This window comes from Clupea harengus, chromosome 13, assembly GCF_900700415.2.
Source record: "Clupea harengus chromosome 13, Ch_v2.0.2, whole genome shotgun sequence".
NCBI classification, from domain to species: domain Eukaryota; kingdom Metazoa; phylum Chordata; class Actinopteri; order Clupeiformes; family Clupeidae; genus Clupea; species Clupea harengus.
In genome coordinates, this window is record NC_045164.1 from 15,713,202 (window position 1) to 15,738,061 (window position 24,860).

At 40.9% G+C, this 24,860-nt stretch overlaps 2 protein-coding genes across 4 annotated transcripts in view; one reads left to right on the plus strand and one right to left on the minus strand.

Annotated features, from left to right (window-relative positions):
• Positions 1-376: 376 nt before the first annotated feature.
• LOC105909768 (leucine-rich glioma-inactivated protein 1-like) lies at positions 377-11,479 on the plus strand. The gene is made up of 8 exons (XM_012838433.3): positions 377-1,646; positions 1,875-1,946; positions 2,427-2,498; positions 4,723-4,794; positions 8,089-8,160; positions 9,759-9,928; positions 10,033-10,197; positions 10,369-11,479. Exons 1-8 carry the CDS (start codon positions 1,465-1,467, stop codon positions 11,184-11,186), a joined length of 1,623 nt encoding a protein of 540 aa, XP_012693887.2. The 5' UTR covers positions 377-1,464; the 3' UTR covers positions 11,187-11,479.
• A 485-nt stretch (positions 11,480-11,964) lies between these two features.
• The window catches only part of LOC105909685 (serine/threonine-protein kinase MARK1-like), a 49,134-nt gene continuing 36,238 nt past the window's right edge, over positions 11,965-24,860 (minus strand). The window contains exons 12-19 of one of the 3 annotated variants that reach the window (XM_031579585.2): positions 20,381-20,534; positions 19,376-19,557; positions 19,165-19,253; positions 18,843-18,992; positions 17,738-17,989; positions 17,211-17,222; positions 16,703-16,747; positions 11,965-15,379 (exon numbers count right to left, since the gene is read on the minus strand). In XM_031579585.2, coding sequence (XP_031435445.1) covers positions 15,037-15,379; positions 16,703-16,747; positions 17,211-17,222; positions 17,738-17,989; positions 18,843-18,992; positions 19,165-19,253; positions 19,376-19,557; positions 20,381-20,534 — 1,227 coding nt within the window. In that variant the 3' untranslated portion in view covers positions 11,965-15,036. The remainder of the gene's footprint in view (positions 15,380-16,702; positions 16,748-17,210; positions 17,223-17,737; positions 17,990-18,842; positions 18,993-19,164; positions 19,254-19,375; positions 19,558-20,380; positions 20,535-24,860) is intronic. The other 2 variants (XM_031579586.2, XM_012838330.3) reach the window with 2 other exon arrangements.

The following is a 24,860-nucleotide window of genomic DNA, read 5'->3' on the forward strand; positions in this document are numbered from 1 at the left end:
TCTCTTACCTCAATGTAAAATACTTCAGATTAACAACCGGCAGTTGCCCAGATTCAGGTCAAACCAAGACTAGCCAAAAGGGACTAATAATTGAAAGTGTCGAGAGATGGGAGGAGTTGGGAGAGGAAAAGACAAGGTAGCCAACTCGTATCAGACATATGGCTAGTTTGTGTTGTCAAAAAGGATTCTGCCCTCACAATGATGTTATGACTCATAGGGCATTGATTTCCAATGTTAGTACACTATTTACATTTTTTCAAAATGCAATCAAACTATCATTAAGAAATTAATTATTATTATTATAGAACTAGAGGCATTTCAATTTTTTCATCTGTTTGATGGCAAGCATGGTCCCGTAATGAGAACTATGATCCTCCAGTGTCATTCTCCTTAGACGCTTTGCCTACCACAATCTAGAGTTGAAGATGCACACATTCTTATACTTTAGTGGTGGATATTTTCTTACAGCTCAAAATCTGTCACATAGAAACACTTTTTGGTGGAAGAGGCAAAAGGATTATATCTATTCATGTAGTTGACAGACCTGCTTTCAAAGATTCCCTGTACTTTACAGGTGCATCCAACAGGCCTATTATTGTTTTTATTCTAGTTCTTGGAATAAATCATGCAGCTTGTTCTCCCTTTCTCTGTAGATGCCGACATACAGTAGGTATATTCACTTAAGACCAAGTAATTTCCCCACGTATGAGCAAAACCTTCATTTCATTAAACAGCCAACTAGGACAAAACGGCCTGCCAGATCACTTGCCAGAGAAGGCGTTTAAGATTGTTTTTTTTTTTTTACATCTTGGATACAGCTTGGTATCCAAGGCAATCTGGCTCATTACTGTCAGTGGTTTCAGATAAACGAATAGGTGCAGCTGTGGATTCAACAGGCTACTACAACTGTTGGCTAAGTAGGCTCGAATTGATCTGGTAGCCACTATTTTCCATTATTTTTATGCATTTGTTAATCGCTTGCCCCAAGGATGTATAGGCTACCTCATATAATGTGTGCGTCTGGTTCACCGTTATAATTCCAACGACAGAATAAATACAAGACAGGACTAAAACAGTATACAGACTTGGTCGTCATAATGTCTATAAAATTAAGGCGTGGCATTACAAAATCGTTGGAGAGCTCAACAGCGGGTTAAGAAACTCATCTGACACCAGGCCAGCTGGTATTTCCAATGGTCTAACTGGCTTTTGTGTCGCTTCCATGTCTTCCTTAGCAGCCACTATTGTTTGATTTGAAGGGACAGTGCACCAGCCAGCGTACAGATTCACTCAATGGACTCGCTTATTCATTCGACAGTTGGCTAAACTATAAGCTTTGGCAGCGACACAAACATTTGAAACGCCCATATCGGCTGAAACATATTAAGACTACGCAGAAACGAATAGTGATTCATGTGCAGACACATTTGACTAAAGGGCCGTAGACAAGCTGGATCGAAAAGGATGGGATATGTAAGGGGAATCCTCAAGAGACTGACCCTCCTCATTTGCGTCTTCATGATTCAAGCAGACGGCAGGAGACTTAAGCAACCCCGATGTCCAGCTTTCTGTACTTGCACCAAAGATAACGCACTATGCGAAGGAGCTACGATTCCTCGCAGCTTCCCCCCAGATGTCATCTCACTGTAAGTAGTCTGCGAAGATGAATTGGCCTACGCATTTTGAACCATTTAAAATCATATGTTGTTATGCAAACGTAGTTTTGTATGTTTACTTCCTGTCATGTTACAAGACACTATCTGGAACGCACATTATCTAGGCTAAATACTAAAGTCCACTTTTGTAGTCTCTAGTAAAACATTTCACTACCGTGTTATTGACAATACTTATATTGTTTTATGTCTACTGTAAAGATCATTTATGAAGGCGGCATTCAGTGAAATCCCCAAGGAGAGTTTCATCCACACTCCGGCTCTTCATCTCCTGTGAGCTCTTTGAGACATTTTCCTTTGAATACACACATTATCTAACTGCGCTGATTCATTCAATTTCACACAAGTATCGCCATGTTCTCATTTGATAAAAAATCTTTTTGCATTTTGCGGAGTAGGATTTTAAAGAAAACATCTACCCAGAAAACGTTCATATCTTATATGTACAATGTTCATATCTCATATATACAATGTTGGAAGCGGTATATAGATGTGTCATAAAGTGGTGTTCTGTGACAGATTTGGTCACGATCTACGCCAATACAGGCATGTTGTTCAGAGGCACCAAAGTAACTGAAAACGTAACTATTTAGCAAATGCAAAAGTCAAAATTAAAATAACATCTAGGAATATTGAACATGAAAGAATACAGAATAGGTCTGCAGAAATACCTGAACACAGTCTACTCTACTCTGAATAGGCCTAATGTGTTGACAGCATTGTTTTCATATTGTGCCATCTTCTTCTTTCAAGCCTCTTCACAACTAATTCACTTGACACTATACACGAGGATGCGTTCATTGGACTTCCACACCTGGAGTATCTGTAAGTGTCTGCCACTTCACTTAGGCTTATTTATTCAACACAGGAAGTTTTGAAATTAGTTAATCACACTAGTTTTTTCTGAGCTAAGTTGCACTAAAAATGCAACTAGAATAACAAAACAAACCTGTGTATTTTCTTAATTTTTTTTTTTTTTGTTAATTGGTAATATACAGTATGCTTCCTCCACTGTTAAATTCTCCCTTTGCCACTATGCTGCAGTTCTGCTTTGCTGAGAAACAATGCGCAAGGTGCCTTGCAGTCCTGAGTCGCTATATCAATTATTACAGTTGTAAATAGAATAATTAGATCTTCTAGGCCTTCATCTAACAATGAAAACGTTTTCTATAGATATACAGACATTGCATTGGCTTGTGGCTCCAGGTTAAAATCTGCTTTGAAAAATGGGACAACAAGCCCCACAGCCAGCGAATAGGGTTGATTAAACTGTGTCCTTTATGTAAACTATTAAAAATGGAAAATGTTTACCTCTTGTGTGAGCCAGTGTTGTACTCGAGTTCAGGACTCAGACTCGGTGCTGATTTTGCCATCTTCCTCTTTAAAGCCCCCTGCTTTTCAGGACTCGTGACTGGACTTGGACTTGAGCACTGACGACTCAGACTTGGACTCGGCCTCGATCATTGATTTTATTAGGACTAGAAGTTCGAGATGAGGTAGGGCTGGTGAGATATTGGTATATAAGGTAGCCTACACTGATATATTTTCCGAACGAGATATAGGATGAGACAATACCGTTCATACAGATACAGTTTGACTCAGTCACTTTTGGAAATTGAACTTGTATTTTCCGCGTCAGATAACTTGACCACTAAAGTGAGTAAAATTAACTTTGGGGTAAAATATAACTCAAAATGTTGTCAACTTTGGCACCAGCAACAGGTCTAATTAGCTTACTATTAGCTAGTGAAGCTAACATGGTTTGTCAGCCAACAGCACGAGGCATGGCATATTTTTATCGTTATAACAGAGCAAGTTAAATCCAGACCTTTCTAAATAAACATACTTATCAAACAGGCAGAAGACGCCTACCCTACCTATTAAGATATATTTATGATTGTGAAATAAATCTCTGGTTTCAACCAATACACTTGACGGGGTGTTTATTGTAGGCAATACGGTTTAGTGCTAGCATGATATAGTGGACAAAACAAAAGCAACTGGTGCTTGGTCTACTGCAAATGTTGTCGGTGGTTAGGTGAACTGGTATAGGCCCTAGGCTACGTGTTTGATGACAGATCATAATCACACTGGGTTATGATTACATAGCTTTTTCACGGTATACTATATCACTTGCTGGAACAGTCAAGAGATTTTCTTTGCCCTCCTGTGAGTGCGTTTACAGCTTGGGCTTGCTCCGGACACTTCAGCAAATAAATATATATTTTGTTAACCATATTATGCATCTAACTTAAATGCTTATAGGTCCATTATTTAAAAAAGAAAATAATGTGAAATCGAAATCTTTATGCACTATTCATGCAGGTTAATCATCTTCTAGCATGATAGCTATATTAATACTAGGGCTGTCAATTGATTTAAAAAAAATCGAATTAATTACAGGATTTTTGATTAATCAATCTAAATTCATCAATATATTATTTGTTGTGAGGAGCATTTACCACACATTAAAGGCAAACAACAGATAGTTTAATCTGAAGAGCACATTTTCAATATTTCATCATTCTTGATTAATCCATCTAATAGTTAATTGATGACTCAGACTCAGGTAATGGGGACTCGACTTGGACTCTTCTTTGGTGATTCGACATGAACATGAACTCGAACACTAGGGACTGGTGACTCGACTCAGAGTCGACTTGGACTCTTTGGTGATTCGGACATGAACTTGAACACTAGGGACTGGTGACTCGACTCAGAGTCGACTTGGACTCTTTGGTGATTCGGACATGAACTCGAACACTAGGGACTCGTGACTCAGAGTCGACTTGGACTCTTTGGTGATTCGGACATGAACTCGAACACTAGGGACTCGTGACTCGACTCAGACTCGAGGTCTAATGACTTGACTACAACACTGGTGTGTTCAGCTAACAGACCTGTGTAAAAAAGTGCACCCACCCCCATCTGATGCACACTTTTTGAATAATGTATCTCGGAAGCTCTTGCAAAGGGCGTCAGTCATTTTATCACTACCTGTCTTAGCTGAAATTGCATTTTTACTTTTATCTTTTGTCTTAATCACTAGATTCATTGAAAACAACCAGATCAAATCCATATCACCACATGCTTTCAGAGGATTGAAAACCCTCATTTATTTGTAAGTATTGCTTGGTATTACTGCATTTTATGCACAACTCATCTTGCTGATCTGACACTAATGTTCTGAGAGTTTCCTGAAGCATGATGGGTGGGATAGCTGTGGAGGTCACAGATGGACACAACTTATTCGCACGCTTTTGGGACGTTGTACAGTATAAGCAGCTGTTTTGTCGGTGTCAAATGGAAATGTAAAAATCATTTTCAAAGCATGATATCTTGTGAGACCAGATATGTTTTTTAACCCTTTGATACACAAGCTATGCAAACCCCTTCTAAGACACAATATGGGTCAAAAATGACCCGTATTGACTTTTAATGTTATTTCATTAAAAAATAGATTTCTTTTCTATATTTTTGAAAATCAATGTATTTCATCATTTAATATTACAAGTATTCTTTAAATATCTGGTTTTTGATTACCACAAATCATAATTTTTCTTTTTTCCTTTCTTAATTTATGAACTAAAAAGTTTACACACATGGGTCAAAATGTGATAAAAATTAAAAATAGACATACTATAATAATGTTTTTGTTAAATGTTATTTTAGCAGTGATTTGGACCAAACAATAATACATTTAACATTTGAAATGTTTATTTGTCACTTTGTCACACTCACACATACCATACAACCGATAACACTGATATTGAACTGTTCACTTGGCCCTCCTGTCTGATGTCCTCATGTGGCTGGGTGGTGCCTGCGTTTAGTTTTTTTATCCCACATCCTCCTATTGCTTCTGCAGTATGCCTTTGGAGGTGGGGCATGCCCTCCATGCGCCTCTTTATATGCATGAAAAGCTCTTTGCCCAGCTCCTTGATGGATAGCCGCCGTGCATTGGCATTGGTCATGTAATCAGGGTGTTGTGCGGTGAAGTTGGTGTAGGCATTGAGGGTGGCAACATCCAGCACATTGTGCCAGAGCACCATCGGCCACCTCCGTGTTCTCCGCTTACATGTGTAGGTGCGAACCATCTGATCCATTGTGTCCACTCCTGATTTTGTTTGGTTATAGTACTGGATCACTTCTGGTTTCTTCTTCACACTGTTGTCATCCACTGCTGTCGTCATGCATGGTGCTCAGGAAGACAACAGCCTTCCCCTTTTTCGGCACATAGCTCACCCAGTTCTTGTCCCCCTCTGCCCGGAGGTTCAAACCAATAAAGGCCATGAATTCTTCTTTGTCAATGCATCTCCACTCTTTCTCTTTTGCTGCTGTTGCTCTCCGTCCCTCTAAGTTGGTGCATTTTCAATAATGTTGTCACTGATAAACAGATCCCAGGCATCTTTCGGTGAAACGGTTCTTGAACCAGATGCAGGTCCTGGGCAGCTCCTCAGGATGTTGTGGCTTCTTGCTCTGCCCTGAAGGGGGGGATGCTCATTCCAGTAAGACCCCTTTGTACTTAGTCTATTGGTCTGGGTCTGAGTTTCCTCTTCAGAGGACTCATCAGGCGAGTCTTCTATCTCATCAACTAACTATTTCAACCATTACACCAATCATGAAATGACTGAGTGGGCAGTCGCTTATCCTGCTATGCCTCTGTCTGCATTGTATTCATCCTGCGGGTGGCAATCAGCGCTGCAGTGGTGTATGGTGTATGGGGCGACAGTGGTACAGGAGGTAGAGAAGTCGTTTAGTAATCAGAAGGTTGTTAGTTCAATTCCCTGTCGAAGCGTCCTTGAGCAAGACACTGAACCCCTAATTGCTCCTGATGTGCAGGGTGCCATCAGTGTAAATGTAAAAATGTGTATACATCCTTGTAAGTCGCTTTGGATAAAAGCGTCTGCTAAATGACTGAATGTAAATGTGTAAAAAAAGGTGGGTAAATGCTCATGGTCACACCCTTACATACGATTAAAAAAGTGGATAATCTACCTAACCTACCTCTGTGCAGGGCTGCACTACCACTGAAACCAAATCTTATCATATTTTATTATATTATTAGGGGTCGAAGCAGCAAAGCTCCTGGATCCCTATTGTATTTGATCTGTTTTTTTTTCTTATGAGGGATCCAAACTTGCAGCAAACTTGTTCTCCCTCTGAGGCAGTTCATCCAATTCTCAGGACATTTGGTGTACATCATCTACAGAACATTTCTGATAAAAGGTTGAGGATTTTAGATTTATCAAACCGTTTCAAAGTAACGCGTCAATCAAAAATGAGGGCTTGGCCCATAATGACTCTATGGCCAGTATCTTTTGATGCAAAGACCCAAACATATCCAAATTTAGTAAACACAATCACCGCAATATTCTTAGGCCAAATGTTGTGAAACTTTGTCTATATGGGGCGGACACATGTCAATATCTGTTTAACATAAAAATGTGAAATCTTGTATACTTTGTAAATCAAGTATACTTTGATCACATTTCCTATAGTACCAATTGGCTTGTTCATCAAATTTCAGCAGTCAATATTTGCCTGTGTAAATGGCTGATCATCATGACACTTCATAGGCTCATTCATAATGCTACATAGTGGTTATGTACCAAATATATGCCAGAAACTGCAGGAGTTGGAGCAAAAATTCCTTTCCCCAGTGGTTCATTGAACAAAAGACAGTCTCAACTATATTATGGAACAGTGGGTCTTTTTATTCCTAGCAATTTTTATGATAAAAAAAAAACATTACGTTCTGCAACGTTAGTAAACTACACAAACGTTCACGTAATTGTTGCAGTATTCTCCCTCCATGAGTTCTGTGCCATCTGGGAATCCCTATGCTCCTGCATTGAAGGGTCATGGAGGTTCCTGTATAGACGGACCTGCGCCTTGTGTTGAGAGGTGCGCAACCAGCCAAAATCACACCGAACTGCTGTGCGCAAGGACGGGAATGGCAGGTACAAATCCTGCTTGAGCCTGGGGGACGCACGCGTCAATGGGGGGGGGGTTAATATGGCAGGGAATGCAAGGCCGCTTAAAATGTCACCCATTGATCAAAATGGTCAGATTTGCCAGATAACTACATGTATTAGCCTACTGTACACATCTTCAGAATGTTCCCCCTCTTCCAGCTCTTGTCCCCTCATGATGACGGTTGTGCATTACCCCCTTTCCATCCTGTGTTGAAATGGTTAAGGCTGTCATGTAATGTCCTCCTAATCTGGCAGAGAATGCAGGACCCCTTGAAATTCCATCCATTGCTATTTGTAATGCCAGATAACTGCTGGCCTATTGTGCACTGCTGCATAACTGTCCAACTGTTCCCAACCTTTTTATCTTTCCCTAATGAAGTACAGAATTTACGGTGAGACTTACATATATGTAACATTATGTTTATGTGTGTCTATAGGAGCCTGGCCTACAATAATCTTCGGTCATTGCCAAAAAATCTTTTCAATGGTATGGGGGCCCTAACAAAAGTGTAAGTATTAATTTTGTTTAATTTAAATAGGCAACCCAATCCACTCCACTCAATGCAATTATATGTCTTAACCATATACAAAAAACAGTGTGTAGTTCAGACTACTCTTACACCTTGCAAAGACCAGTTATTACTAACAGAGGCAGTTAAAAAGACTGATCAGTGACCACTCAGTGCCTCTGGCAGCTTGGAAGAGCCACTGGTCATTGCCAGTAGAGGGAGCTTAAAGGCCTGGTCTGTGACAATGACAAGTGGCTGGACAGTGACACCTGGTAAAAGGCTAAAACTGATAAAATGGTAAGATGGTAAGTTCTCATATTGCCAACCACATACATGAATAAGCTAGTGTCAATATCTATATAATGTGAGCCATTTCATCTACATGGAACCCATGTTCATTTACATTTAGTCATTTAGTAGACACTTAGCAAAAGTGGCTTACAGTATTGTACACTTTAAAAAATGATGTCAAGAACATTGACATTTAGTCATTTTAGTTTAACGTTTAATAGTCAATAAATTAAATACAAGGCAAAAATGCCTCACCATTTCCACATTATGTAAAATGTATGAAATTGATTGGAAACTATGAATGGATAACAAGCAGGACACATAACCATAAACAAAACATTGTGTCGTGTCAGGTATAAACTGGATGTCGTTTGTTATATTATTATTATATGTGTATATTATTATATATGTGAAGGGATAAATATTGCCTGATAAATACACTAAATAACTCAAACTCAAAATTTCAAATAAAATAGGTTGCAAAATAAATAGAAAAATAGTCAAGATGGTTAGAAATAAGGTTAGAAATAATGATTTTCGCTTGAATTAACATTTTTGTGCTTGAAACTCTGTTTCAATCAAAGAGTCCTCCATTTGCAGCAAGTATTGCCTTGAAGAACTTTGGCATTGTAGTTGTCAATTTGTTTGTTTGTCAAGTTGTTAATCTGCAGATACTGAAATGGGCTCCAACCAAGGGTCTTCCACAGTGGATAGTATAGAGTTGAGCTCCAACCAAGGGTCTTCCACAGGGGATAGCATAGAGTTGGGCTCTTCCACAGGGTATAGCATAGAGTTGGGCTCCAACCAAGGGTCTTCCACAGGGGATAGCATAGAGTTGCAAAATGGAGTGATAGCCTTCCTTGTTTACTATTCCCTATACCAGATCATCCCAGACCATCACATTTCCCCAAACGTGCTTGACAGACGGCGCCAAGCGCTCTTCCTGCATCTTTTCATTTGTTCTGTGCCTCAATTTCTTTTTCCTTTTATTGGCTTTTTCTTTGTAACTCTAGAAGACCAGCATTCTGGAGAGGCCTCTTCACTGTGGAAGATGTGGTGATGTGTGATGATTGAACCTTTATCGTGATAAGTCATGATTAGATCAAATAATATGCCAGTGGAAGACAGTAGTACTGGTTACAGTTACCTATGGCAATCACCATGCATTTGACATGCACTTCATATCATTGGGCAATACCGGCGTGTGGTGTGGATCCTCTGAAATAAGGTGCCTCCATGCTGTATGGTAAACATCTGGTTGGCATACTCGTGTTTTGGGTATCCTTTAAATATCCTGTTCTTTTCAGAGATCTTCGTGGGAATCAGCTCAACTGTGACTGTGACCTCAAGTGGCTTGTAGACTGGATGTACTATAGTAATGCCACAGTGGATCCGACCTCCTGTAGTAGTCCAGTCCTTCTCCAGGGGAAAATGGTCACTGACCTTGTGCCACAGTCGTTTGACTGCATTACAGCAGGTGCCAGCTTTCTCTAGATCACATAATGTCATATTTTCAACTGTTTAGTGTGAGACCAACAAAACATGATTTGGTTTAGTAATAATTTCCTTAATCCTTTACAGAGTTTGCATTTTACCAAACCCTTAAATTCCAGTCCATCTCAGTGGAGGCATTCACATTTGGCAATGACCAGTATGTGGTTTTTGCTCAACCTTTTACTGGACAGTGCAGCTTCCTGGAATGGGATCATGTTGAAATGGTGTTCAGAAACTTTGATGTCATAGACAGTAAGTACAATACATATGTTCATCACGCTCATTTAAAGTCATTTTATCCGTTGTCTTTTCCCCTAAGATTGTCTACTGACATTTTCATGTATGTACAGATACCATGACATATTTGTATAAGCACATACTAGCAAAGACAAAACATATTTAAGACGTTGTCTGGTCCCTCAGGTATCTCCACTGTGATTTGCAAACCATTGGTTATTGATAACCAGCTGTTCATCATTGTGGCCCAGCTGTTTGGTGGCTCCCACATCTACAAACGGGATATCTCTGCTAGCAAGTTCATCAGGATCCAGGATATTGACATCCTCAAGATAAGGAAACCAAATGATGTGGAGACCTTCCAAGTAGACGGCGAATTCTTCTTTGTCATTGCAGACAGCTCCAAAGCTGGCTCCACCACAGTCTACAAGTGGAACGGCAACGGCTTTTACCCTCACCAGGCGTTACACCCGTGGTACCGTGACACAGATGTGGAGTATCTGGACATCTCTGGCAAACCCCACCTGATCCTCTCCAGCAGCAGCCAAAGGCCTGTGGTATACCAGTGGAGTAAGGGCACCAAGATGTTTGAGCGCAGGACAGACATTCCTGACATGGAGGACGTTTACTCCATTAAGCACTTCAAAGTGAAAGGTGAGCTGTACATCTGTCTCACACACTTTATTGGCGACTCTAAGGTGATGCAGTGGGACGGCTCCATGTTCGGTGAACTACAGACAATGCCGTCTCGTGGCTCTATGGTCTTCCAGCCATTCACTGTAGGCAAGTGGCAATATGCCATCCTGGGCAATGACTACTCATTCACACAGGTGTATCGGTGGGACACAAAACAAGGACGATTTGATCCCTTCCAGGAGCTAAACATTCAAGCACCCAGAGCCTTTTCCCCAGTGTCCATTGACAACCGAGGGTTCTTACTGGCATCCAGTTTCAAAGGAAACGCAAAGATTTATGAACATCTTATCATCGACTTAAGCAATTGATGCTTGCCTATATAGATTATGCAGTGATGCTGATGGTGTTTGAAATTCAGATGTACTATGTCAAATTAAGGATGTCAATTTATGTGCATGAATTATGTGAGCCTTTACTGACAGATATTTGTAGTGTGCTGTGATTGGTATCATCATCTAGCATTTTTGTAAATCAGCACTCTTTCTTATCAATTTTTACCACTCAACTAGTTTCAGAAGTGCTTGATTTAGGGGAGATGAACAAACATTTACTTTTTAAATCTAGAGGAACTAGATCTGCCAAATTAAATGTTTACAATTTTCTTGTGTCTTTCCACATTATTATTTATAAGCTTTTGTAAGAAATATTATGAAAATAATATTTTAAAACATACTTATGAACTAGTTAAATGTTTACTATATTTTGCTTGTTTGTAAAAAAAACACAATGTACTAATTGTTATTAAAAACTATTTTTCAGCCACAGACCATAGCACTGACATAAACTGAAGTAATGGTACTCAAAAGCATAAAAAGCAATGTGACTTGATTGGTGTTTTCCTTGCAGTAACACGCTGTATGTATGCAAACATCTAATCTGCATTGTTGAAAGCCAAGGGAAAGACAAAATCCATGATTGTGAGGAGTATTTCTATCAAATTGAGTAGTTATTACATGGAGTGACAAAAATGATCTTTTAAAATTAAAACAGTGGAAGAATGCTACATCTGGGTCCTCAACAGGCCAGTTGACCCATGCTAGCTAAACCCACTTTGTTCATGCAGGAATGAGAGCAGACGTCAAATAGTTTTCTTTCATTTCTTCAAAGTTTTAATATTTTTTTTATCAGAGACCGAATCAAAGATGGCTAGTTGAAACAGTTTTTAAAGGAACCTCGGGTAGTCCAACAATGTTGGGATTAGACTTTTCATTTAGCATAAGCATATGCTAAGGTAACACAACCACAATTCTATAATATAACAGGATCTGAACTGCTATCTATACTGCTGTTCTGTGTCTTTATGAAGTGCATTTCTCATTCCAGTGAGGTGGGTAATTGTGGACGGATCATCTTTGAAAAACGGAATATAGATCCAGCACAATGCCTCTGGAGCACCAGGTTGGCTGATATCAATTCCATTTTCTACTAACTAAGGATGTCAACAACCTCTCCTGGTTGCAAATTTTCTGAGGGGTTGGAATGAATCGCTATGTCAGGATTACTGTGAAAGACCCACCAGTGAGCAGTGTAGAAGCAAGTTCCACGATAAACATAAAACGGCACCTTATTACTCCAAGTGGTCTCACACACTTCATCCACCCCTTTTTACTACAGAAATGGAAATAAAACCTTGGGATGTCATCATTGTAAAGCAGCACACCTCACTCTATCTCTCTCTCACACACATACACACACACACACAATAAATACAACTTGTCAACAATTCTCATTAAAGTGTAACTTCACCCCCAGTTCGAGATGGTCCTCACTGCAGAACACGAGATCCAGGGAGCGAGAATGGATCCAGATTCAATTCCACCTACTTTATATTCTGCTCCACCAGATTAACAAACATGTTTGTAAAATTGCAGCCCATAGTCGTGTGGAGCTCGCAAGTAGCTGGTCAAGGTCAAGCAGACGTTAGAATGGAGACAAATCACTGACAGGAAAATTAATGGGCAAACGGGGGAAACCGCAACACTAAATATGGCAGATTTGTAACTGGAAATCCTGCCCTATATTATAAACCTTTCAGGTTTGTTTTTGCATTAACAGGTTGGCTTGCTTTATTATGACTGTTCACAATGAGGAAATGGTAGGGCAACAAAACGTGTTTAATGTTATGTGTCTTGTGGCCAAACTGCAACCAGAACCTGAACCAATCGAAATGCAGCAGAGAGAGTTGGATCGACCAGTCATTCACCCCCTGGATCTCATGGTCTGCAGTGAGGACCACTTTCTCAGCTCTGATCTTGACTCCACCCACTGCATATTTTTGTAAAACGTTAAGGAATGGCCAAGGGGCCGAGGCCAAGATTTAAGAATACTAACCGGGATAGAAAACCGTGTATGCAATTCATCTTGATGGGAGCTCAATTGGGACTCATAAGTGGGAGTGTCACACCATAAACTTTTCCTCTTAATAAACAATAAGACAATAATTAGTGTGCTGTATTACTCTTTCGGATATGAAATTAATAATATAATAGGTAGCTTAGGAAGCTACATAAACCTAAGGGATCTGTAGCAACATTTCTAATATGTGCTAACATGAGCTAAGTCACTAGCAGCTAAGGACTATAAGAGTTTGACTTGTGTTGTTGCAGTAAACTTAATGAGTTTCAAACGTCAGTTTTAGCGTTATGTTATGTACGTTACGTACAGTCAGTTATGTAAGCTAGCTAGTTATCATTTCATAGAAACAACACTAAAAAGTTACCTTAGCTAATTTAGCTAGATAGCAACTAGGCTGCAAGTAGGTAGACAGGCAGCCGCATGGGAGGAAATAAAATTAATTTTCTCCAAATCAGCTTACTGACAACTGACAGTATTAGGCTGAAAATTATCACAACCAATTGTGGATTATGATTAATGGCTCCAAAAGACTCCTAACCACTCCACAGAGAAAAAATAGGCAATGAATCATTTGGTGAAATCCCACATGACTCCATTTACTTCAATGGGACTTTCTCTGATCTGCATAAAGGGGGATCTGCATCGACATAGAAGTGATCGTATGTTTGCGGCTCTCCATCTCCTCAATGCTCTCGGCTGAGATCATGACCTAGAGATGTACCAAACAGTCATTTCTACGTCAGCATTGGCCTTGGATGAGCCATTTTCAGCACATAAAATGCCGTTTCTTATAAAAATGGGAATATTAACACCAGCATTGATGTTTTTCATCAAAGTTCAGTCATCAAATTGAGTGTACAGCTCAAACAAATGGGTGCAGTTACACTTTAAATCTAAACTAAACTGTGCAAAAAAAACATAAAACAGTATTACCATATGGGATGTGGTGATCAAAGTAAAACTTGTGCAAGTGCAGAGGGGCTTTGTGAATACATAACATCACTGCTCATAGGAGACGCAATAGCCAATACAGATCAATATAGTTATCAACATGTGTTTTTGAGTGTTTTGGGAGTATGTATGGACATGTGATAAGATTCTTATTATCATCCAACTTGCCATTTCACATCTTTCAAATAATTTATATACAGTTTGTTACCATGTAAAGAATGAACATACAGTGTCTCTTACTTACAAAACAAGGATAAAATTAAACTTGTTAGAACATAGGTTAACGTTTATGTCTATTAGGACACATGGATGAATCTCCAAAATGGTAGCTATTATACAGTTATCATATCTTTTTTTACAGAAATCAAAGCAACTATACAGCACCTGCGGTGTTATGCATACATGTTTAGCATAGTACAGCTGTAACAAGATTAAAAGGAAATGGGCAGTTTCACATGTTCACCTGTACAAGTGGAAAAGCACATTTGGTTCGCCTCTTTTACGGCCATTCAGTAGACAGAACTGAAAGTTATAGTTTTAAGGAGAAGAAGGTGAGCAACATTATTGCATGGATGGCTGTCTGTCTTCAGGCCATGTGCTGTATGAAAGAGACTGGAGTACAGAAGCAGGCTGTTGAGAAACTAGGGCTGTGTGGAGAGAAACTCAAAGGTCTCTGTTTGGGCTTCATTTTTGTCAATGGACCAAGATTGCAGCTGTATCCAGACCTATTGCATCATTGTCTTGTGCCCTCAGTATGTTGATCTTTACCGAGTAGATGCTCATCTAATCTGACTGGACTCCTTTCGATCCTCTCAGTCAGATACATTTTTCACCACTTAAGCTTTGTTCTTTTCACAGCTTTAGCTCATTTGCAATTTTGCAGGCAATGTTCTTAAAGGCAATGGATGTACCAGATATCCTCTTGAAACGCACACCGTTGAGCGAGAGGCGGGGCAGCTTGCACACCTCCATCTCCCACTGGACCAGGCTGTCCTGCCGTGCGTCACCATGGACGCAGAAGAGGAGGAAGCGCTCGCGCTGCTCATAGTCGCAGTTATTGGCATCCAGCACCTTGCGGATCTCACGCATCATGTCCCCCGGCTCCATGGAGGAGGTGGTCTTCATGCTCCAGGTGAAGCGCAGGGAGCGGGGCTTGCAGTCACGGCTCTCCTCTTTGGGCTCTCCTGAAGCACTCCTGCAGGGGGAGGAGGAGGAGGGGGGGATGGGGAATACCCCCAGGTTGTTAGGCTGCCTGGTCATGATGAGCATTCTGTGCTTGCTTCCTCATGAGGTGGACCACACAGCTACGGAAAAGTCCAAATGCTAGGCTACATACATACCTTATAAAATGGATTGGCAAGTAAAACATTGCAATGGTAACTACTATTAGAGATGTTTTGCTAATTATGGTGTATTGTATTGTGTTTAACTGATTGTGTACCCCGATGACACCAACTGTGTTCAGGTCTGAATGGGAATTCGATAGATAGAAGGTCTGAATGGGAATTCGATAGATAGGTCTGAATGGGAATTCGATAGATAGAAGGTCTGAATGGGAATTCGATAGATAGGTCTGAATGGGAATTCGATAGATAGAAGGTCTGAATGGGAATTCGATAGATAGAAGGTCTGAATGGGTATTCGATAGATAGAAGGTCTGAATGAGAATTCGATAGATAGAAGGTTTGAATGGGAATTAGATAGATAGATTAGAAAGAAGTATAAACATAAAGGTAAAGGGAAGGGAAGGACAACATCAGAGTCACGACGCAAGGGGGGGGTCCTGTTAAAAGGAGAGGGTGTCTGAAACTCAGAACCTATGCTATTTGTTCCTTATTTGATGGATAAGAATTGATTTAACTATATAACTGACATGTTATTATTTGATGGATTTAACTATATACAGTGCCCTCCACAATTATTGGCACCCTTAGTGAATGTGACCAAAACAGGCTATGAAAAAATATATCTTTGCTGTTTATCCTCTTGGTCTTTCACTCAAAATATTCACAAAAATCTTACCTTTTCATTGAAGTAAAATTATTGAAAGAATTTTCTTTTTTTGACATTACATAAAATATGTTTCTCCAAAACAAACTAGAAAATCTTATAATTAAAATCTAATTGAAGTATTTTACCAGTCATGTTTTACATTTTTAAGTTCACCTGTTTGATTAGGAACTCTTAAGTGGTCAACCATGACTTCCTGCTTCACAGGGCTATAAATATGAGGTGACACAGGCCAAATACCCTTAGTCATTCATCAAGATGGGAAAGACAAAAGAATAATAATTGTGGAGGGCACTGTAACTGACATGTTATAAGATGATGATATGATGTGATATATTTAACTTCAAAACTAGTATGTGCCCAGAAGGGGGTTGGACAATGGGGAATGAAAGCACCCAGAACTGACAGCCTCTGAGAACACCCATAAAACTGCCAACCTGCCTCACCAAAAAGCCTCGTCAGAACTGGGGCACGTATAGAGGGAGAGGAATTAATGATAAAGCTTCACCTGGGAGGGTCCATTCTGCTACTTGCTTCACCTTCACTTGGAAACCTCGAAAGTAATAAGAGATTACAGTTTAGTACACACACACACACACACACACACACACACACAGACACACACACACACACACAGACACACACACACACCAGCACACACACACACACACACACACACGAAATGATGCAGGGCTGAAGGGATTCTCATCTGCAGTGTAGTGAGTAACTTTATCCCGTCGTGGACCTTGTACCTTTGCCACACATTGTACATTGAAGGTAAAGAGAGGATTGGTTAAGGCCCATAGGGTGGTCATCGTGTCAGTGTGAGTAATCGTGCAGGGGTGCCTGGGGGGGGGGGGGGGGGGGGGTAGGAGTGCTGGAGTGGCAGCATCATTCTCAACACCTCAATCAGGGTGAGAGGCGTTAGCAGCTGTGTTTTAGGGACTGAGGAGAGAACAGGAGAAGCAGGGGAGGGCAGTTCAAATGTATGCAAAACTTCTGAAATGTTCTCCTACCTCCGCGATAACCTGAAAGAGAGAGTTCCAAAACACAAGAGAGGAGAGGTGATGAGGATGAACTCCTACTGCATTTCTCTTTGGAGAACTAACTCCACAGCCACATTGGGCCTTAACAAATGACAGTCCTGGGGGAGTAGTAAAGCATTTACTTGCATGCCTTCACAACCTATGAGCATGTTAGACCCCCCACTTGAAATAACAAAACACTGACATGTTCATCAGTGTTCTCCCTACTATTTCTCCCTGGTATGTTTATGATGCACTGATATGTTGTGTTGAAAATGGAGCATAAGATGGGAAGGGTGGGGAGGGGAACAGTAGCCGTTAGCAGGTCTCCAGAGGGTGGTGACAGAGAGAAGAGAAACAGAGTGAAACTGAAGAGCAGTAAAGAAGTAATGAAGACATCACCCTGAATGCAGAAATAAGATCAACAGCAGAAAGGAGGATGTGAAAAATGCAGAGAAAGAGAAAGCAAGGGTGAAGCTGAGAGGGAGAAACAGAATGGTACAGGGGTCACCACTGACCTTCGGACAAACTTGGAGGTGATCTTGCTGATGATGCCGGTGGATGTGCCACGGCGAGCCTGCGCGAGAGCGGCCGTGTCATGGGAGAGGGTGGGGGAGGCAGGCGGGCCGTTGTAGGTGGCACTGCGGCGGTCACGGAGTTGAGCTCCATGGAATGTACTGCGGCTGGAAGTACCTCGCGGAAACCGTGTGCGGTCTGGGGTGCTGATGCTGTGGGCTGAAGGAGAAGTGGAGGGGGGCCGGGGCGTGGAACTGGGGTAGGACACCCACACACATGCATATACGTAAACACACACATATACACACAGACACAGACATGTAGGCACACACACAAGCTCACAGACAATACAAAAAAATATAACATACAGAAGACATTTTTAGAATAATTTACTAATATGCTTTTAATGCAACAATCACATTGGTCATAGCAATTCACTAATTCATTTTGACGGTACACGGTCATGTAATAGGGAGATTCATACATCTGTGGTTCAGGCTGGTTCAACATGTACTTTAGATGAGGCAGGGATGGAAACTCAAACTAGAACATATGGGACTTTTACATCTCTAAATGGGGATTTTAGCCAGCTACTCAATATAATATTTACCTGGTATCTCTTCTGTTGTGACACTACACTAGGTTGCTGTTTGGCTGTGCTAGCAAAGACATTGGCCCACTAGTTTTGGCCCAAATGGCCATATGGATGCTAGCTATTTTGGCAATGCTAGCAAACTTGCTAGATAACACTATCAGTACTGGAAATAAGTCCTCTTTGTGTCAGTTGCTGTAGAGCTATGTTGGATAGCTAGTCACCCAGATTTATATCAATCCATATCGGGGAAATCAATTATTTATAAGGTTGGCCAGATGTTCTTTGTCTGTTCACCCAACATTTATTTTTATAGCTAGGTGTCTGTTGTTCTGGTTTTGTTAGCTTAGCATGCTACTATTCTGAGCTCTGTGGAATACTTGCAAACCCTGATTTAGACAAAATTCCAGGGGCAACCAAATCTAAAAAAAACAATATACAAGGCCTGTATGTTTTCCAACCCCAGACAACTCTATACAGATCCCCTGGGGTATCTGGTCCAGAGCCTGACTCACCCTGGGTCGTATTCGCTGTTGTCTTGGATAGGGGGCAGGGTGCTTTTGGAGGGGTGGCCTGAGGCTGACATGGACTTGGTGTGTCGAGGGCGTGTAGGCACCAGGTTGGACGAGGCTCCAGAGGGAGAGGGGCTGGCGACCTCAGTTAAACTGTGGGGAAGAGGGAGTCAAATAGAGCTAAGTGCATATGTGCGGGTGTATTGTGTTGCTCACTGCTCCTGCTGTGCTCGTCAGTGAAGTGTTGTGGTCCTGTGTGCAGAGCGCTGTGGTGCTTGACTGCTCAGTGGTGCTGCTCTGTGGGCTGTTCTGTGGGAGTACTCACGTGCTGTCTTTTCCATTGGAGATGGCGGAGAAGCGGTCAGCCGAGCGCTCACACATATACGTGTTCCTGCGGGTTTTGTCCCCATTCGTCTGACAGGAAGAGAAAGAGAGGAGAGGAGAGAGCTGTGAGGCCTCCTGTTGCCAAGCAACATAAGGGGGTGGGGGCATCAATATAAAACACAGACCAATGAGAAAGAAATGGGTGGGATTACCCCTGATGTGGCAGAGACCTTCTTCTTGTCAGCAGCATGTGAAGGTGAGGCTTGGAGATCAGTTTTGGAGCCAGCGGAGGTGGACTTACATGAAGGGTCCTGTTCCTCCCTCTGTTCACCCTCCACAGTGCTGATCTGAGCATGCTTTGAGCCAGACACCGCTGGAGAAACACACTGGCCCACTGTCAATACAACACACACACACACACACACACACACACACACACACACACACACACACACACACACACACACACACACACACACACACACACAAACACACACACACACGAACACACACACACACACACCACGAACACACACACACACACACGAACACACACACACACACAGATAGAGAGAGAGAGAAAGAAAGAGAAATAAGTATAAGATCATGCAATGTCACTGTGCCACTTTCTTCCCCTTCTAGTTACTCTTGCTGGCAAGCTCTCTCTTTGCAAACAACTGGTGGGGAGGCCTAGTTTTTCAGAGGGAAAAGGCTATAAATCTACTCTTGAATATTTTATTAAATGTGTATAGGTCAAATGAATTAACTTTTCTTCTAAAGCTCATCTGAACACAATTAAACTGAACTGAATTTAGGTAGCTGTTATAAATTCAACTCCTGAGTTTTAAAAGATTTTAGAGATCCGCCTATCTTCCTACAGCTGCTCAAGCAAAAGGTGATGCATGTCATGATTGTATGTGTGTCTGTGAGCAAGCTGAAGAGACAGACAGCAGTAGTAAAGGATTCTTGAGAGAGAGAGAGAGAGAGTAACCTGTGTTACATAGTGGCCTGATCCTCACCATGAGAGAGAGAGATAGAGAGAGAGAGAGAGAGAGAGAGAGAGAGAGAGAGGGGGGGAGAGAGAGAGGGAGAGAGAGAGAGAGAGAGGGGGAGAGAGAAAGAGAGAGGAAAAGAGAGAGAGAGAGAGAGAGAGAGAGAGAGAGAGAGAGAGAGAGAGTGTGTGCCTGTGTTACATACTGTAGTGGCCTGATCCTCACCATGATCACTGAAGCGTCGCTGCTGCTTCTGACTGGTCAAGATGCTGCGCTGGACATTGGTGGGGTTGGGGGACTGACCGATGCTGTTGTTGAGTTCACTGCTGGGCCGTGTTCTCAGACACAGGTTGCTGGACACCGATTCATTTCCTTCAAACTAGACATAAGAGAACAATAGGTACAATTGAAGGTACACATTTCTGCCAAGACAACATAACTATCCACAGGATTTTCAGTTTCACAGTGTTTGACGTAACTGTTATGTTTAGATACAGGTTGCTCCATTCCGTCTTCTGAATTTACAGCATAGTGGTAAGACTATGAGCGCATGACTGAAGTAATGGTGTTTGTGCAGAGGTCAGATGGTTGGAAGCAGATTTGGGGGAGAGACAATTTTGTCACTATTTCCTGTACACTGCTTTCACCACTGCTGAGCAATCCCACTAGAGGTAAAATGATGCTTTGATTGAGCAAAGGGAGATGGTTTAGACGAATCCCTGATGAAACGCCAAAGCTGTATTTCTTGATTCACTTCCAGTTAGCTGATCGTAGATGGAGTAAACAAAAACTTGGGAAGCCGGCTGGTGAAGATACCCGTTTAAGTTTAGCAAAGCTTAGCACAGAACATCTCTAACGCACAGCGTAGTAAGCTCAGATCATACAGCTACTGATTACTGAGAATACTCTTCTCCGAATCGTAACAGAATTCCGTAACTATTACAGGACTATAGAATAAACATTCTAACACAATGGCATAAAGGATTATCCACGTTCATCCGGGATGATGCTTTTGGGGGAAATAAGGTGTGGACTAAAGGTGCCAGCATGGTACTCAGACTCCGTTACGGATGGGCGGGCCGCCGGATAGGACGGATTAATTAGCATTTCTGTTGCCTTTATGGTTCTCCGAAGGCTGGGGGTGCTGAAAACAATTCACCGCCAGAACAGTAGGTGGAGAAGCGGTTTTTTGTCTTTTGTCTTTGTTGCGTCTTTGTAAGTTAGAGATCGTCATTGTTTATCTCCCACCTCTCATCACACGTGTGACCCTCCTACCAGCTGTTACTAGTCAGACGATAAGTGCAGCAGGTGTAGTCACATGATATTATATTCAAGAGTGTGTTTAATGCTATATAACCACCTGAAAGGGCAAACTTATCTCTATCATGGTAGGTATTATTTGTGGGGAAAATAGTAGCTCTCTATAACAAAATGATATGCTTTTCTTATATACAATATTAAAACTATTAAAAAACGATTCCCTGAAATGAATACGTTCTTATTTTCTTTGGTATTTTTGTCATATTCATATTTGCAATGATGATTGCTGGGTAATATGTATGTTGTGGTCCAATGTCAAGTCTCTATTTTATCATGTGACGAGACGATGGTAGGCTATAGCTAGTTTAGGCACAGCATCTGAACGTCAAGACCGACAAGCTGACAGTGTTGTACAAGTTCACACCTCTCATGAACCAGTTCAAAGTTCAGTTCAAACAAGTAAACATGAATAGTTCACGTTCATAGTTCACCATTTAAATTCTGAACCAGTTCATAGTTCAGTTCAGTTCATAGTTTTAGAGTGGAAAGTGAGAATGAAAGACTTCACTTGTTTTTTATAGAAAACTTTATCCATCACTACCCTTTGCCTTAAACTAAACTTCATGTGTATCAATTACTAAAATAATAATATTTTTTTAATTATTATTGCAACCACCCTGTCAATTTCCCCCTACCACAGCGTTTCTCGAAGTGTGGGGAGAGCCCAACTGGTGGGTCGCAGAGACGTGACAGGTGGGGGCAAATGGAGATGAGCAGGAGATTTTCCTGTTGCAATGTCTTCCTTTATAGACAGTAACGATAATATACCCCCATCGCACTAAACAACCACACTCAAACAAAGAAATATTGTATTGTTAGAAACAATAGCAGGGCAGAGCACACGGATAATCCATAATCAGCATCTTGGCAAATTGAGAGACTGCGGCCTGCGCGATTAAGCATTCCATATTTAAAACATCTTAATAAGTAGTAAAGTCAACTTGTCTGCTTCACATGATGGAGAAGTTCGTTTATTGACACATATTTTAAGGACGGCCACAGCGCTTTAAAACGAAGTGTTTATAAGTTACATTATTCAAAGGTGGAAGGTTGGTCAGTAATCAGTCTAGAGAGATAACTGAACAAAACTCTACTCCCTTGCCTCACGGGTGCAATACCATATGGCGTTTAATCATATTTGTTTGAATGAAGGACAAATGAGTTGTGAATAATATCACCGAGTTTGAAAGGTATTGGTCCGGTAATAGCCGCGTGACAGCTGTGTGTTTTAAGCAAATACAATGTGTGTGCGCCGAGTTGCGTAGAGGCCGAGAGCGGTATTGCAGAAAAATAATAACTCGCAGCATATTGAAAAAAGAACTCCATTTTTTGGAGCTGTGAACTTAGTTCTAAATTTTGAATTATAAACTATGAACTGAACTAGTTCATTCTAAAATTTGTGAACTATGAACTGAACTAGTTCATGTAGAACAGTGGTTCCCAAACTTTTTACAGTCCCGTACCCCTTCAGACATTTAATCTCCAGCTGCGTACTTTTGCGTAAGTTTTCCTTTTCACCTTTTACTTTAATTCCGTTTTAATCCGTTTCAGCTCATTTTGTTCACCCAGAGGTAGATTGATGGCTTTAAATGAGTGAATAATATGTGCCACAAGTGACCCAAACCTTCTAAGGTTGTTGTTTGCCAGCCATCAACAGAATAGAAGACTAAAAAAACATTATTTGCAGGCGATTGGGAAGATGAGCATATTCATTTGACAGGCTACGGTGGTCTGTGTTGAATAGGGGGGCGTGGCCGGAGCGGAGTTCAGCACAGACGTGACATTTTCTCAGTGGTTTTGTTTTCTAATTAATGCTTGTTCATCGTTGCGATCGTTGTTGTGTTTATAAGAAAGAAATACAGCCTTGCAGGACAAAATACAGGGGAATTTTATGCACAAAATGATGTTTCCGTCTGAAAGTTGCAATTCTGTTTCAAAGCCATCTTCTTTCTCCACAACAACATGGATTAAACCTCGATGGTTGGACTATGTGGATAGTTTTATAACGAATGTGGCCATGTACTTAGCCTACATTTTTCAAGAAAAAAACTGATCTTCAATGGTAAGACTTGTTTTATTCGTGCCTCTTCTGGTGTAGCATATAACGTGAGTTTTATTTAGGCATATACAGATGCCTAGCGTGTGTAATGTGTAGGCCAAGGCTCTGGACCTTTCGGCAGGAAGGATAAGGTTGAGGGGAAACCAAATGTGTCACTCTGTAGTGTTCTACTTGATGTATGGAGGTCTCTGATGTTGGGATATTTGATGTAAATGTGTCACTCTGTATTGTTCTACTTAATGTATGGCGGTCTCTGATGTTGGGATATTTGATGTAAATGTGTCACTCTGTAGTGTTCTACTTGATGTATGGAGGTCTCTGATGTTGGGATATTTGATGTAAATGTGTCACTCTGTATTGTTCTACTTAATGTATGGCGGTCTCTGATGTTGGGATATTTGATGTAAATGTGTCACTCTGTATTGTTCTACTTAATGTATGGCGGTCTCTGATGTTGGGATATTTGATGTAAATGTGTCACTCTGTATTGTTCTACTTGATGTATGGAGGTCTCTGATGTTGGGATATTTGATGTAAATGTGTCACTCTGTATTGTTCTACTTGATGTATGGCGGTCTCTGATGTTGGGATATTTGATGTAAATGTGTCACTCTGTATTGTTCTACTTGATGTATAGAGATCTCTGATGTTGGGATATTTGATGTAAATGTGTCACTCATCCGTGGGGGGAAAGAGTGTGGACAATAGGTGTACTTGATCCTAACGTGATGGGTGTGAAGGTTTATGCATACATGATGATAGGAAAGATCTTATTTGGTCATAAGGAAGACCTAGTTTGATCCTAACGTGATAGGTGTGAAGGTGTATGCATATGGCTGTGACAGGGAAGGCCTCTGCTTCCAATGATCATCTAAATACTAACAGGCCCGGCTCCAACCATGTGGCGTGGCTGAGATTCAAGTGATATAGAATATAGTATGTGACCAATATCTTTCAGGGCCCAAATCAGTTTTGAATTTGCTATGAATTACAGTAATGTTAGTCACAACTCCACTGTTTCCCAGTAATAATATTGCTGTCATTTTCATCTGTTTCCCAGTAATAATATTGCTGTCATTTTCATCTATCTACAGAATACACAAAAGTGCACACATACTTGGTGTTTAACTAAATCATCTACAAGAACAACAACAACAACAAATAGCCCTCAAGCCATCATAAAAATGCATGCATCATTTTGCTAATATCAGCTGTGCTGTTGAGACACAAAGGATGAAAATGGTTATGGTATTTAGCAGATACTTTTGTCTAAAGTCACCTACAACAACAACAACACCAAAAAGCACAATATAACAAAATCCTAGA